The following is a 15,345-nucleotide window of genomic DNA, read 5'->3' on the forward strand; positions in this document are numbered from 1 at the left end:
AAACTTCAAACCTCCAACATTCTAAAACCTTCACCAAACAATCACTGTTCAATATTGCGCACAACAGTAAAAAAAATCATTGAAAAAGCACCAAAATCCGCATCGAGTTACAGTCCTCACTTTGCTTTACCAACGGCATACACTGCGCTACTGCTGCTGTTGCACCATACAATGCACCCCAAGCAGCGAAGGATAAAATCGATGCCCGAGTGTGCTCTTCCGTTACTTTACTCACTTTACTGGCTATTTTTTAAGCTATTTCATCCCTATTTTAGATATTTTTTTTTATCATAACATACAGGAGCTTGGGTTGGGTGTTTTTTGTTCAAGCTATCTCAAATTTTCCCTCTTTGATATCTTTTTGTCAATTTTTGTTTTGCCCTTCAAACCCACCGGAGTGATCCCACCTGCTCGCTATTTGTCGTGTATCCCTTCCCGGTGCATCCCAAAGTGCATCTCGGGCAGCACACGCGCGCGCGCATACGCTGCAGCTCGTGCGTACTTGGCTGTTGCACATATCACCAGGACAGTCAGTGATTCGATGACGCCCAAAGACGAGCGCACAAGATGTACCATCGCCCGCCGGGGGGAAGAGGATCTTCTGCTGATCTCCTGCAAAGCATCAGGAAGGATAAACACACATACATAGCGTAAGAAAGAGAGACAGATACACCAGTCAATCAATTTCGGGTAAGTGGTGTAGAGAAGACCGCATAGATCCCGTTTCTCTGGTTCGTAATCGGGCAAGAAGACAGGGAGAAAAAATACGGAAAGCAACACTAAAGGTTGCACATTAAAAAACGATCGCCCCTTTTCCTTCCCTCCCGGACGAGGGCGAGCACGAGGACAGACACCTCCGAAATAAAATTCAGAAAAAGCATAGAAAAAAAACACTACAACGCGACAGGACGGAACCCTCGATCGAAGAGGACGATCAAAACGCATCTTTAGCGTGTGCGCGCGATGATCGCGTGCCGCGTGTTTCTTACGATGATCAGTCGCTCTCTAATAAGGGGTCCACGGAGTTTCTTTTTTATTTATAAGACATCCGCGGTGTTTTGCTTCCCTGCTTCCCTGTTCGGTGTGTCTCTTTTTCGTGGTTGGTGCGCACCGGGAAGAAGTCTGCTGCGCACGTGTTTGAATTGTCTGCCTTTTTTAAGTTTTTTCTTCTTCTTTGATTTGGTTGCCCCTTACGGTTAAAGAAGGATCTTTTTTATTCTACTTTTTGCTTTACTTCATTCTAAGATCGCGATGGCACAAGCCACGCGTTGAATCTGGACGATGCTGGGGAATGGTTTAATGATAGGAAATGGATGAGCAAACGGTTAGCGGTTTGGTTTAGGGTTGTTTACCTCGTTTGGTGACAAATACCGATCAATAGTTTGACACCTCGGGTAGCGAGACCCTTTGATGATAAAGATCTTGCTTTTTTATTACGCCTGAGGGGAAAGTGGTTAGTTTATTGATTATTCTGATTGATTTCAAAATCAGTAGCAAAGGTATTTTTTCTATATTATTTTGAATATTTATGCTAAAGAAGTCAAGACGTAATTTGAAGCTGGTAACATGAAATGATGTTGAACGTTTCAATTGATCTGCAAATTCGAGTTAAATGATACAAAGCAGAAGATAACCAAAAAACACAACTCATTGAAATATCAAGGCTTTGGACGAAATTTAGAACAAACACAGAGCATAACAAATTACAATAATTTCTTTCAGATCTTCTACACCCACATTCTAGTTCCTATTTCTACATTGATTTTAACAGATTTTGTGCTAGCAGTTTTTGCAGTTAGCTGCTTCTCTATTAACATTTACCTTTGTAGCATGTAACTCAATTGAATGGCTGATAATACTTTTAATCATAGTTCCAATGAATTCTGTATGAGAATCTTTGTTGTGTGAAGCAATATCCATTATTTGTCAATACGATTATCTTCATGCAGCTTTACAGCGCTTTATTAACAGTTTTTGGGATACAAACCATGTTCATATCCTCGTTTACGTTAGGGAAGAAACTACATTTCAGCAAATTTTCAAATCGAAATCATTTCCTCAATAGAAATAAACCTTTTTATTTCGCTAACTTCAATTTCGTATCGAGAAAAACGTCTTCAGTTTCTCTTTCACCAATTGCCTAATTATTGTTGAGTGATTGTTTAATATTTGGTAAAGATCCAGGATATAAAGACCAGTAATTCAAAAATTATTGCACTCATCAACTGTTTATCTGGCTTCACATCAGTTGTGAAATATTTGTCTCTTTTAATGTTTTCTTCATTTTGTCAAATATATTTTTGCTAATAAAGGCTACTGGCACTTGCTACTCCAAATCTCTCCGTTATTATTAAATCTCAATTAAATAATTATGTTCCCATCCTAAAAACTAACCCCATGACCATGAGTCGGCAGTGACTCTCTTCTCAAACTCAAGTGCAATCCTTTCGGAAACAATGCCTCCTAACGTACCATGCTAGCAATTAACTTCAACAACTTCTTGCGACTTGTTGCACTGTCATGCTGCTGGTGCATTGTGCACACGGAAATCCGGTCGCTGCCTGTTGCCTGCAGCTGTTCAACAACAACAACAAAATCCCCAAGACCAAAGACTGGCCAAATGAGCAACACACCACCATGTCCATCACACAACCAGTATCCATCCGAAACGGAACAAACAAACCTGTCCCGGGACAGCTAACATCACCTTAAAAAAAGATGTCCACGTTTCCTGGATTCTCAAAAAAAGTTCCCTTAAGGTCCGAGAAATATGATGGCGGAAAGCACAAAAAAAACCTCACCCACACACAAACAGATGAAATTGCTTTCGAAAACTATTACGTTTTACGATATTTGTTTAAATTACCGCAGCACCGTTACGCGGTGCGGCAACGAGCCTCGGCACAAAACGCCGTTCAGCAGGTCGGCCGTCTGTTTGCCGGCCTGGGCTCGATAGAGACGCTCGTTCCGGGCTGTGCGTGAGTGGGAAGAATATTCCTTGCATATACTGTGTGTGTGCGTGTGTGTTTTTCGTGCCTATCACCCGGTGCCATAAACGCAGACCGGGCACCGCGTATGCCAAGTTGCCATTTTTGGGTGATTTTCGTTTATTGTTTGTTGACCCTTGGTCGCATTGTTTCCAAATTTTAATCCTAATTGTATGCCGCTTTGTGAAACGCCCGACGATAGATCGGCCCCGAGAAGAACCGAGCCGGTCCAATTACATCGCTGCTGGCCAGGGGGGGAAAAGATGGGAAATGCTTTCTACCTTTGGCAGGGCTAAAAACGGTGCGAGCGTACACACACACGCATCCACACTGTTTGTTTTTATCTTGTATTATTGGACGGGTCCTCCTACGTCACCTCCCTGGTATTAGAAGTTTGCCGGCCAGCGCTGTACCCCTCCCTCACGCTGCCCTCAAGGGGTTGTTGTGTGGTGGGTAGTTCCTCACTGTGGAAGGTCGCAATTCACTGACCAAATTGCTCTCATTTGCCTACCCCTCCGTGCGAGACCTTGCTCGCTGCGACGATCAACGAACGATCGGCTACCTTTTCGTTCAGAAAATAATCATAAAAAGTTCCACTCGGCCGGACCCGTTTGCGAAGCCGTCTACGGAGAAGGTGTTGGGTAAGCTGCTGCCAATGTTCTCACAACACTCGCTAGAAGAACGAAGACGGGGAGGCCATAAACTTGCTTAGGTTTGGTTTATAGAGAGTGAAAAAAAGAGAAACACATAGAAACGAAATCGTTGGGTCCCACCCGCTCCAGGGTCCATTAAAAATCAAACGTCAAATTTGCAAACGTCAAAAAAGCATTAGAGCATTAGGCTGGGAAATGGTAATAGTAGAGTGAGAGAGGGAGAAGGAGAAGTAGCTTATACTCAGACATATGTGAAAGGGAAATGGCACGAACTCGGCCAACCTACCAGAGGACCCTCGCACCGATATTTAGATCAGGCTTTTCCACCATAAAGCACCACTATATGGGATCATAAAAAATACAGAAAGAAGCAATTTTGTCAACAATTTTGGCACCATAAAAAAGTGACCAATTGGCGACTGAAGGTAGCGCTTTTCGGGTTTTCTGGGGCGTCGTAGTACAATTAAACTCGCAATTTCATCACACCGTAAATATGCCCGATATGCCTCATGTGGCGTACGTGTAGTCATCGTCAGTTGGCTAGCCACATGGATACATTCTCAATGTTCAGTTCTCTGTTTGCCTGTTGACTTCTTTTGACCTGTAGCATTGAAAACAAACAATCAAGCAGTTCAATTAACCAGCATCCAATCCAGCCAGCAGAAAGCCCGCTGCTGCTTGCCTAACTTTAAATGACATTTGACGAAAACATTCATGTAATGAAGGTTCCTGTGAGCAGGAACTACCTGCGTGACGCTGGGACTGCCCTCATTTTTTTCGGCAACGGTGAAATGTCTACCCCCGCGCCAAATTCACAACCAGGGGGGCGGTTCATTGGGTCAACTCCTTCACGCGCAGACAGGCGAAAACATCATTACGAACTTTGCAAACAAAGCTCAACCGGGAAGATGTGCGATTCAGCGCAGCCGAAAGGGGTCGTAAAATTAAATTAGCAAACAGGACGAACACACAAACACCCAACCCAAAACAAACACTCCCTCCTCCTCGTCGTGCAAGTGATCGGTGCTCGGAGGAGACCCCCCGATTGTGACCGCTGTTCTAGATCGAAGTAAAAGGGTCAATACGAAGGTAGCGATTCTTGGATTTCTGTTGTACCACACACGGGTATAAACGAACGTCTTTAGGTTCCACAGACGCACTCTGCTAATGAAGGAAAGAAGCTCTAGATCTCAAGGCCCAAAAAAAGCACGTATGGGAGGAACCTTAGGGGTGTCTCCACTGGTGAATTCTACTGTCCTTTAGCGGCAAGCTCTGTGTGTGTGTATGTCGGTACTGGCGGTACGGGGTTGCTGGGCAGATTATGTTTGTTTTGCCAAAACAAAACACCCTTTCGGTTCGGTTTTTGAGACCCTGTGAAAGCCCAGGGATGGGATTAGGATTAGGCGGAGAGCATTATAGGATGTCGCGGGTATCATTGTTGTCTGATGGTGTGTTTGCTGCCTACTCCAGGGTACTTGCTGTTACTGAACCGGTTGTCGCCATTTTGCGGGAAGTCTTTAGATATTCAAAGTACGTTTTAAGCAAACTGGCAAAGGGTTATGGTGTTTGATCTGGGAGAAAAGTGCTTCGGTAAGTACAAATCGCACGGTAGCGAATGATCTAGTGATCGATGTCTCCTGTCTGAGATTATTGAGCTGCTTTTCGCCATTTACGAAGCGTCTTGTGACATTCAAAATGTACACTTGGGAAAAGGGTTGAGATGTAAGATGTTCCAGCAACATGATGGTCGGTGAGTAACCATCGTTTTCTCCATAACGAACTTCCAACGCAAACTCCAACATCACAAAGAAACCGGACTGGATGTAAAGTTCGAGAACATCTTACGCGAAGGCCAGTCGGAACTAGTTTGCGTACGGTTATGTGGTAAACCCAGGCCTTGCCTGAAGGGTTTTGGTATGTTTCATTAGCAAACGACGAACCGGTTTCCAGTAGCTTATGACAGTTTCGTTTCTCTTTGTTTGTTTGTGTCTGTGTCCCCTCCGAGGGTCATCCCGCTTTGGATCGTGGCTGGATAAGCAGGTTGCATAAAACCCACCCTTCAAGATATCTTAAATCGATGAATCCATCATCGTTCGCCGCTCCATGAGTGGTTTGCAATTAAACGTCCAAACCGTGTACGGAACATGTTATGGGACATTGAAGATGCGTGCTTTGATATCGAGTTATTGTGACCTACGTTTCTCCGTACGACGTTATACAAGAGCGAACGATTTCAATAACTGCTGTAGATCGATCGAGGGGGACAGTCGGTTCCAGTTTCCAGTTGGGAGTATCTTTCCTACCCAACGTTGACGTAACCTTGCTAACCTAAAGCGTCACCAAAGTAGCTCAATCGTCAAAAAGGCACAAACTCAATCGTTTCCTTGCCCATCAATAACGATCGCATCTCCAAAACGAGGATCGACGTGTTCAGGTAACACTGGCCAGCGTGTTCAGAGCTTCCAGTTACCGTGTGTGTGTCCTTCTCCCGAATGCGAAAAAGGCCGCCAAGGATGAACGTGAGCAATTAAAAATTTGAATACTGCCTGGATGGGACTTTCGGTGACGTGAGAGCCTCATTTTTGTTCTGTCCCTTTCGGACACTTGCAGATTGCAGATTGAGAGCGAAACCCCGAAAGCAAGAACACAGCCAGAAATTCGCGGGGGGTTGTTGAATGTGAAGATTAAAACATGGGGCCTAGCTACCGCCTCAGTTCACAACAGAGTGGGGATAAAAGTGCGTGAAGGCTTACACGCACCGGACATCGTGTGATGACAGTAGTGGCAGCGTGTCAAAACGAGACAACCGGAGTTGTGTGTGCGTCGTTTTTATGCAACCATTTCGCAGGAAGCCTTTTTTCCCCTTTTGACGCCGTCGTGAGCATTGGAAGTGTTAGTGCGATAGGGGAAGAATCCGGTTTCCGGGAGTGAAAACGGCCTCTGTTCCAGCCAAAGGATCAGGCACGAGTAGAAGGTTACCTTAAAAGCCAGCAGCAACAGCAGCAATACGATTCATCAAAGGGACAAGCTGAGCTGTTAAAAAAGATGAGCGGAAAGACACGCATTCCCTCTCTCTCTCTCTCTCTCGGATGCTTTTTAAAGCAGCGGCTCTCTCGCAACCGCACAAACACATTCGCGCTCGAAGGACCAGAATGTTGTGCTAGGTCAGCAAAAGCAAAAGGGAAAAACGGATCAGTCAAACAAACCCGTCCATTACGTACCCAACAAAGAGCGAGCAAGAGAGCAATAATTAGAGAGGGATCGAACATGCTTTGAATTACGTAAAAAAAAACAAGTTGTAAGGGGAAAAGGAGAGCATTGCTACGAAATTCGCTTTTGTTTGCTCGTGTACCATACCCCTTCTCTCTCTATCTCTCACGGTCGTTTTTGGAATTTCGTTTCATTTGGAACACACGCACACACTCATGCGTCTTTGTTTGAATGTGTGTAGGAAAGGGAACGAAATGGTTAAGATTCCCTCAAAGCGAGAGAGATGGAACTAGACCAAATCTTTGCTCTCTGTACATGCGAAAGAGACCAACGCATACTGCGCTCCGCTGCCGTCGGTGTGGTAGGAAAGAGAGCGCACCAGAACACCACCGGGGCCTACCGGTGACAGCGGTCCAACGTTCGGGGGTGCGTAAAAACGACATCCCTTGTACCGCGTGCGCGTGTGTGCGTGCGGTGCATATTCCACTACCCCTTAACACACGGCACACCGACCGATTTTTCCCTTACGTACTGATTTCTATTATTTTTCAAAGATCACTCGCGTGCCGCCACTCAAAGCCGACGGATGTGCCGTTTTTGCGAGGTTCGCTAGCGCAGCAAACAGCACACGAAACAGTCACGGCGCCGCCGCCTTACCCATCGCTTTTGCTCGGCTTTGCATCCTTTTTATTATCGTGCGCGGCTGGCCAAAACCAGTTCGCCAGTGAAAGCAACCCCTCGCCGCCCCGCCCGAATTCTTCTTCGCACATTCCGGCGTGCTCCCGCGCGTAAAGCGCACTCCAGAGCGCGGTCGTCATCGTCAGTCGTTCGGTGTCCATTCACGAATTCGGTCGCAAAGCCGGCAACAAACAAGCCAAGTCTCGCATAGACTTCAAGCGAAGGCTTCAAGTGCATATACAATACGTGCAAACATTTTCGCGTTATATCGTGCGTGATATGTTCTTAGTGTAGGCTATCCAGCAAGTGTGAACAGTGGTGAAAGATGTGCAAAATGAACGTCGTGAACGAATTATGAGAACAAACCACTAGCCTGGGTGAAGCATTTAAAGCAGCAGTGCTGATATTAAACACGAATTTTCAGTGATTTTGTGTCGTTATTGTTGATAGCTCGAATGAGCCTAGTTCTTTGCAAAAACATTTTAAACAAGCGTGACTTCTTCCGCAAGTGACTCGCCCTGGTGCTGGTGTATTACAACGCGAAGGGTTTGGAACCCTTCCCTCGGTGGCATACAGTGTCAGCGACTTGTAGTGTGGTGAAAACACACATTTCAGTGTATTTTTGTGAGTGTTTGTGTGGAATTACTTCCAACATTCAGTGATAGCGGTGATATCACCTGAACAACCTCTCCACTGCGGGAAGCGCAACTGAACCTGCTGCCAACCGCTTGCCACGGAACCATACACCGGCAACGGAGCAACTACGGACCTAGCAAGTGACAAGGCAGTAATGGCTTTGTCGCTTCTGCAGGACGCTCAAACAGCAAGAGGTAAGCAGTCTTCGATTAAAATAAACGCACCATATCTTCTTGAACCATCTCGTCAACCAAGACACACACACACCCGCACGAAGGGTTAGCTTATTGCATTAATTGATTCAATTTAAAGAGCGTCTAAAGCGGCGGGTTGGAATGAAAGTGAAACTTCGTGGCGTCTCGTGCGCCACACTCCCTTTCCAAACCCCTTTTCTTTTTTTATTTATTTGAGCGCTTTCTTATCAAACACCACCGGGGACGCTCTGTGGTCGTCGTCGTCGTTGTAGTCGTCGACTGCATGCGCAGTACACAGCAAGGTCTCCTTCACGGGGGACTTTTATGTAGTACATAAGGGCCACACGGTTAAGGCCAGCCGAAAGATACTTTCACTTTTCATTCACACTTCGAGGACACACTCGCTTTGCGCTATGCGGAAGAGCGCTGGGAAAGACACGGAGAAGTGGAGAAGGTCCTTGTTTCTTTGTTGCTTTTTCTTCGGGTTTTAGATTATTGCTAACAGCAACACTTTTAAGGCCAGATGTGGCAGAAATATTACCTCCCCGTGGAGATGGGTAGTGTTTGAGACCAATTTTGCTTTAATTATTATGCTTGGAACTTCAGACGTAATGGCAAGAAGAATATATTGGCAAAGTAGAGTTCCGTTATTTTGGAAGTGGTTCAAAGTGAAGGTCAACAGAAAAAGGAATTATTTGAAATTAATTTTGAGATTTTTAATTATACATGAAATCAGTTTTTTAATATAATTATTTACTTTATATTTATATTAACTAAAAAAAATGCTGTTTTTTGCAAACACCGACGGCATTGCATCCTCTTCCTGCCAATATTGCTTCTCGATCATAAATGTAATCAAGCACACAACTTCCACTCAAAAAATCTCCCGAAATGACAAATAAACACCCACACAAACACACAATCCTCGTGTGGGTTCGGTTGTGTTTGCGGCTGTAACATGCGAAATGTAAACAGGAATTAATTTCACTTCCTGATCCCGTCCTAAATGAGAAAACAGGAAACTCAATCAAGCAGCGGCACGCGCGCGCGAACATTTCATACAAACAAACACGAAGAAGTAGAAAAAGCAAACCTCCTGCAGGCTAAAATCCAAATATCCACATCCAAAAAACAGCAACATTTGAAAGGGTTTCCAAAAGACTGCAGAACTCTTTCACTAGGAGAGAGAGAAGGCAAAAAAACGGACCCCAATAGAACACGCTCCTAATCGCAATGGCAAACGGTGCAATGCCAAGGTGGCAGCTTCTAATTTTGACGAATGAAAGCGAAACACAAACAAAGACTCCCCCCTTTCGCAGTAACGTAAACAATCAATACAACACTCCCATCCCCCCATCGGTACCAGTGTGTGTGTGTGCGTGTCAGTTAGAAAGGGAAAGCAAGCATAAATAAAGGATTAAGCTTACCAACACGCCACAGGATATGAGTGTGTGAGCGCCACCCAGAATTCAGCGCGCCAAAACACACACACGACGGAAGCGCCTACTTGGGATGGGAATCCTTCCTTCCTTCCTTACTCGTGTGTGTGTGTGTGCGTGCCTCTGCTTCGGTGGGCAGATGTGTGGCGTTGCCAGAGCAACAGCCACACATCGAAACACACACGCGCGCACGCGACCCCCCTTTGCAGGACCAAAAACCCATTCAAACCGTCTCGCCGCAAGCTTGAGACGGGTCCCGCGCCGCAAGTGCGCGGTGGAAGGGCTTTGTTTTGCTCCCCTTTTTTCCCCGGGCCGCCTCCTTGCACATGAACACACGAAGGTGGAATCCTGGTGGAAGCGATATACACACTACGATGTGTGCGGAATGCCCCTTTTTGGGGGTGTGAGTGTGAGGATATCGTACGAGTTAAAGGCAACTCGTTGCTTTTAACGCGAGAGCAAGAGAGCGAGAAAGAGCGCGAAGAATGTGTTTTGTACGCTCCAAAGGAAACGCCACGAAAGGGGAGGGAAGCTTTGTTGCTCACATGGAGCCGGCTTTTGCGTTCATTTTGCCGGGTTTTTATTTTTGTGTGCCTTCCTCTCGGTCTAGGAATAACCGTTCATGTCTCGCGTGTCGTCATTGAGCTATTTTTAGAGCCTGGCCTGTGCGTTTTTAGTGGTTTAGAATAGCTCTTATTGCGAATGGCGGCGTCTGACACTTGATGAATGGTGGCGTTCTTAAATAGCCCTTTAATATCCTTTTTTGGACAAGTTAGTCGAAAGTGCGTCAGAAGTTCTTATGATCTGTTTTTACCCAACTTCAACCTTCAAAATAGCTCCCACAAGAATCCCCAAGAATAAACATATAAATTAACAGGATATCTCTCTTCCTTCTCCTTCTTCTCAGGATTAGACGCCGTCCGTACGTTGCAAGGTATGAACCGTGACGAGGAGCGCAGCCTGTCGGTATCGCCACCGCTCACCGGCCAGCGCCAGCAGCACCATCTCGCCATGAGCTTCCAGCACACGCCCTCCCTGTACGGTGGGTTCCACCCGGCGACCGCGTCCGCCATGGGCATGCTCGCGCCCCAGCTGCTCGCCGCCAACCAGACGGCCGCCGCCCTAATGGCCGCCGGGCTGCCCATGTCCCTGCGGGCATCGCTCGCCACCGGCCTGTTCCCCCCGCATGCCGCCCTGTTCGGTGCGTGGGCACCACCGACGCCGACCAGCAACAACAGCAGCCCACCGCCGCCCCAGAGCCCGATCTCGCCCGCCCTCAGCCACAAGAGCTCCAAATCCCTCAAGCTGAGTGTCGCCAACAACAACAACAACAGCAGCAGCACAAACAACAATCACATCGTGTCCACCACCTCGGAGATTGTGCCGCAGACGAAGAAGCTGACCAAGCGCAAGCACCAGGCCTCGCTGCGGAAGGAATTGTCTGCAGCGGCGGCCCAGCACCACCAGCACCAACAGCACCAACACCATCACCACCATCTGCAGCATCTGATGCGTTCGCCGAGCCATTCGCACCATCTCTCGATGCCGGTCGACATCCCGGTCAGCCCCGGGCCGATCTCGCCCCCGACCTCCGGCTCGTCCCCCCAGTCGAACGGGAGCGTCGAGCTGCCGGCGACGATCACCACCACGACCGGGGCGGCCGGTGCCGCCGCCGGCATCAACAACTCCTCCTCCTCCACCTCCTGCTCGTCGGTGGCGTCGCGGGATCCGTCGCGCGACAAGGTGTTCACCTGCAAGATCTGCAGCCGCTCGTTCGGCTACAAGCACGTGCTGCAGAACCACGAGCGGACGCACACGGGCGAAAAGCCGTTCGAGTGCCCGGAGTGCCACAAGCGGTTCACGCGCGACCACCATCTCAAGACGCACATGCGGCTGCACACGGGCGAAAAGCCGTACTCCTGCACGCACTGCGACCGGCAGTTCGTGCAGGTGGCGAACCTGCGCCGGCATCTGCGGGTGCACACCGGCGAGAAGCCGTACGAGTGCGAGATGTGCGACCAGAAGTTTAGCGACTCGAACCAGCTGAAGGCGCACATGCTCAGCCACAGCGGCCAGAAACCGTTCCACTGTGATAGGTGCAACTCGAGCTACCGGCGGCGGCACCATCTGCTGCACCACAAGTGCGGCCTGCCGAGCCCGCCGACGCCCGCGGTCAGTCCGGCGGCGAGCGGCGACCAGCTGTCCGACCATGCCAAGTCCGTGTGCGGCGGGTCCGAATCGAGCGACCTGTCGCTCGACCGGCTGACGAAGATTCCGACCCCGCCCGGCATGCTGCTGCACCACAAGTTCCCCGGCCTAACGCTGCCGCTCAGCTTCGGCCCGCTGCCGGCGGGCGATGGGGCGAAGCCGGACGCGGCCTCGGCGATGGATCTGCGCGCCACCAGCCGGTCCCGCACGCCGCAGCAGATCGTGCACATCAAGAGCGAGCTGCCGGAGCAGACGGAGCCGGAAGATCTGAGCATGCATTCGCCCCGCTCGCCCGTCTCGATGGAGGAGCTGGACGAGCTGGACGATGCGGCGACACTCTACCTCAAGCAGCGCCAGCAGCTGCTGCAGCAGCAGAACAGCACCGCCACCGGATGGAGCTGTAAGGCGGAGCACAGCAGGGAAGCATAACCAAAAAAACAAAACAAAACGTAAAACACTATCCACACACACACGAACACACACCTCAAGATGCCAATCTATTAACTAAACTAAAGAGTTACTATTAAGAAGAGTCACACACTTACGCGTGTTGGAGTACGATGATACGCACGGTTATTATTAGGAGAATTTATCTAAACAAACACACACACACATACACATCTTAGAGAAGAATATGTGTGTTTTGCATAGAGAGAGAGAGAGGGATAGAGAGATAGAGAGAGATAAAGGGGGCGAAAGGACTTCTTCCTGAAACTGAACCACTTCTCGAAGTTGTATATAATATATCAATGTATGAGCCTTTGAAATCTCGATGTACAAAGTAATTTTAACACGTTATCCTTTCACTGATCTTTTCACACATCCTCCCTTTAATATCTCTCTCTTTCTCTCTCACATTCTCTCTTTCTTAAACGATTTTACAACAAACAAAAAACAAAAAACATCCCAAATCAAGTCAAACACTCCAAAAACGTTGCAAAAGGGAGCTTGAAGCAAATCTAATACGCTCTTAACTTAAGCGGACATACTTTTTTGTTAATTTTTTGCTAACAATATACACATATACACCCAAAAAAAACACACACACACTCATACGCATTGCTCATTAGTTTCGTTTCGGTCAAGCCGGACCGCAGTGGCGCTTGCCCCGCCGTGAAAATGGGGAAAAGGGGGCACAGCGCCACTGTACAGGTCGTTTGCGGTTTGCTTTTGGTATAAAAAGTTCCTCCTCAATAGTTCGCGATAAAGTAAAAGAAAATGAAAAGAGAAGCAAAAAAACAAAGCAAAATCATCAAAGTTAAAAAGAATCAAAACAAAGTGTGAGGATAATACAAAACGAATGGAAAGGAAAGTCCCCGTTTTACACATCACAACAAAATTGGTTCCATAATCAAATTTTTTGACGAAAACGAACGCCATCATCTAAAACTGGTGTGTCTGGGAGTTGGGAAGTAGATCGCGAGGATCGATCTGGGATCGTTTTCGTTGTTGGGTATGGATTGAATGGATTGAATGAAGGGAGGGGAAAACTGAGTTGGACAAAAAACAAAACTCTCAAAACAGCAAACGCGGTTTGCACAGTTGTGCCAAAAGTCCACCTTTTTTTCACCAATTTATGGGGAGCGGGAAAATTAGGAAAATTGCAACAAAAAAACACACACACACGCAAACGCAAAGGTAGCAACAAAAATCAAAATTCGTTTTTAAGTTTTAGTTATAGCTTCTAATTTTGTACGTGGGGGGGTTTACCGGGTTACGCTTAAGTTGCGACTGGCAAAGTGTTAAGAGGCAAAAGGTCTGTTTAGTTCCGTAAGTAGGAGGGGTTTTTAGTTATTTTTCGTTTGTAGTAATGTCGTGGCTGAACTCCAGCAAACAACAAATGGTGCGGTTATCTATTAATATTATTTTTCTTTATTTTGAAAATAAAACATATTTAAACGCTTTTTCATGCAAAACAACAACAACAAAATACATGAAATTGCGCCAAAATGCAAACGTGAAAACATCAAACTGCTTTTGTGTTCGTTTTTTTATTAATTTCTTTTTTAAATTTTATTCCTTTTTTTAGTATTAAGATTTAGGTGTGCTAAAAAGTCTCTTCAGTTCGTTGTTTGTTTGGGTCATTTTTTATCATTTGTACACAACTCACACCTCGCTTCGAAAGGGCTCAACAGTTGTCTTCGGTTGTGTTCACCTTCCTTCTGTTTCTTACCCTCACCAGAATTTAAAAAAAAAAACACTTCTTTCCACCTCATCAACTTCCACCCAAGCAGGGAAGGCAAAGCCTACAAGTGTAACATGATGCTCAACTTCCAAACCTTCTTAAATTCCACTGCCAGCCGGATACTCTCCTTCCCGTGACAGACAAAAAAGGGTTTCCTGCACAGTGTTAGAAAAGCCCATAAATTCCTCACACCCGCCTGCCAACCGATGGTGGGAGATTGTGGGTCGATTAGGGAGACATGTTTTACATACACACACCGCTTGACCTAACCGTATTTTCCTCCCCCCAGGGGGATTTTCCGGCGGCAAAAGCGTTCGAGTGGAGCACAGAGGGACTGTCCGGAGGCTTCGAAATCCCTTTCAGGATGTGTAGTGATTTTCATTCAATAAAATAACAATTTGCTGTGAATTTGCCGTCATGTCGGTCCGATTGCCGGACGTTCGGACAAGCGTAGCCAAAAAAGGAGAAAAAAAAGGGACTCACAAAGGGTTGTTTTTTGGTCAGTGCAAATATTTTAACCCCTCGTACCTCGAATGAAAAGGGTTTATTGTGATGATTTCTTGATAAGGGTGTGAATTAGGAGGCAGCACCCGAAAAGGCGTAATTTACACCACGCGTTCTTTTTTGTGTTTGTGTGAGTCTCGGGAAGACAGAAGAATGACATTTTTGGGGAAGGATTGAATGCAATTAAAGAATGATCCTGGAAGTTCATGTCTTCACAGGGATAGAAATTGATCCTGTTAATAGGTCGATAGGTGGAAGAAACATGTTGATAAAGGTTAATAATGGTTCTGATTGATTTGTTTCCTTTCTCTCTCTCTCTTTACTGCTCCTCTCTTTGTAAAGCTTCGATCCTAACGGCCCAATATGCATTCGGAAAAAAACACCGATTTCCCATTTCAGGGACACTGCAACACAGACAACAGCATTTGCAAAATCGTTCACCTACCAAGGCCAATCATCCCAAACTGTTGGCCAATCGACCAAACCGCTCCGATTTTATTTGCAAACCTGGCCCAAAACCCTAGCCCTAGTGCAGTCTTCCCTCTGTGAGTCCCTCCGCATCGCTCCAATTGTATGGCCATAAATATCGACAAAATAAACCATAAAGCAATCCACTGTGTCTCGCCCGCATCACAATCCCCCGGGTTGGCA

General features: G+C 46.8%; 2 protein-coding genes across 2 annotated transcripts in view; one reads left to right on the forward strand and one right to left on the reverse strand.

Annotated features, from left to right (window-relative positions):
- LOC120900289 (phosphatidylinositol phosphatase PTPRQ) overlaps window positions 1-15,345 on the reverse strand; it is a 190,992-nt gene that overhangs the window by 115,671 nt on the left and 59,976 nt on the right. The gene's annotated exons all lie outside the window — the stretch shown is intronic.
- Window positions 7,435-13,882, forward strand: LOC120900292 (protein krueppel). The gene is made up of 2 exons (XM_040307094.1): window positions 7,435-8,358; window positions 10,705-13,882. The coding sequence occupies exons 1-2, from the start codon at window positions 8,319-8,321 to the stop codon at window positions 12,432-12,434; spliced, it is 1,770 nt and encodes a 589-aa protein (XP_040163028.1). The 5' UTR covers window positions 7,435-8,318; the 3' UTR covers window positions 12,435-13,882.

Source organism: Anopheles arabiensis, chromosome 3 (genome assembly GCF_016920715.1).
Source record: "Anopheles arabiensis isolate DONGOLA chromosome 3, AaraD3, whole genome shotgun sequence".
Lineage (NCBI taxonomy): Eukaryota > Metazoa > Arthropoda > Insecta > Diptera > Culicidae > Anopheles > Anopheles arabiensis.

Excerpts from the sequence above, each read along its gene's own strand:
- LOC120900292 (XM_040307094.1), top strand. The coding sequence starts at position 8,319 with ATGGCTTTGTCGCTTCTGCAGGACGCTCAAACAGCAAGAG. Across the intron at positions 8,359-10,704 it reads GGACGCTCAAACAGCAAGAG|GATTAGACGCCGTCCGTACG; the intron begins GTAAGCAGTCTT and ends CCTTCTTCTCAG.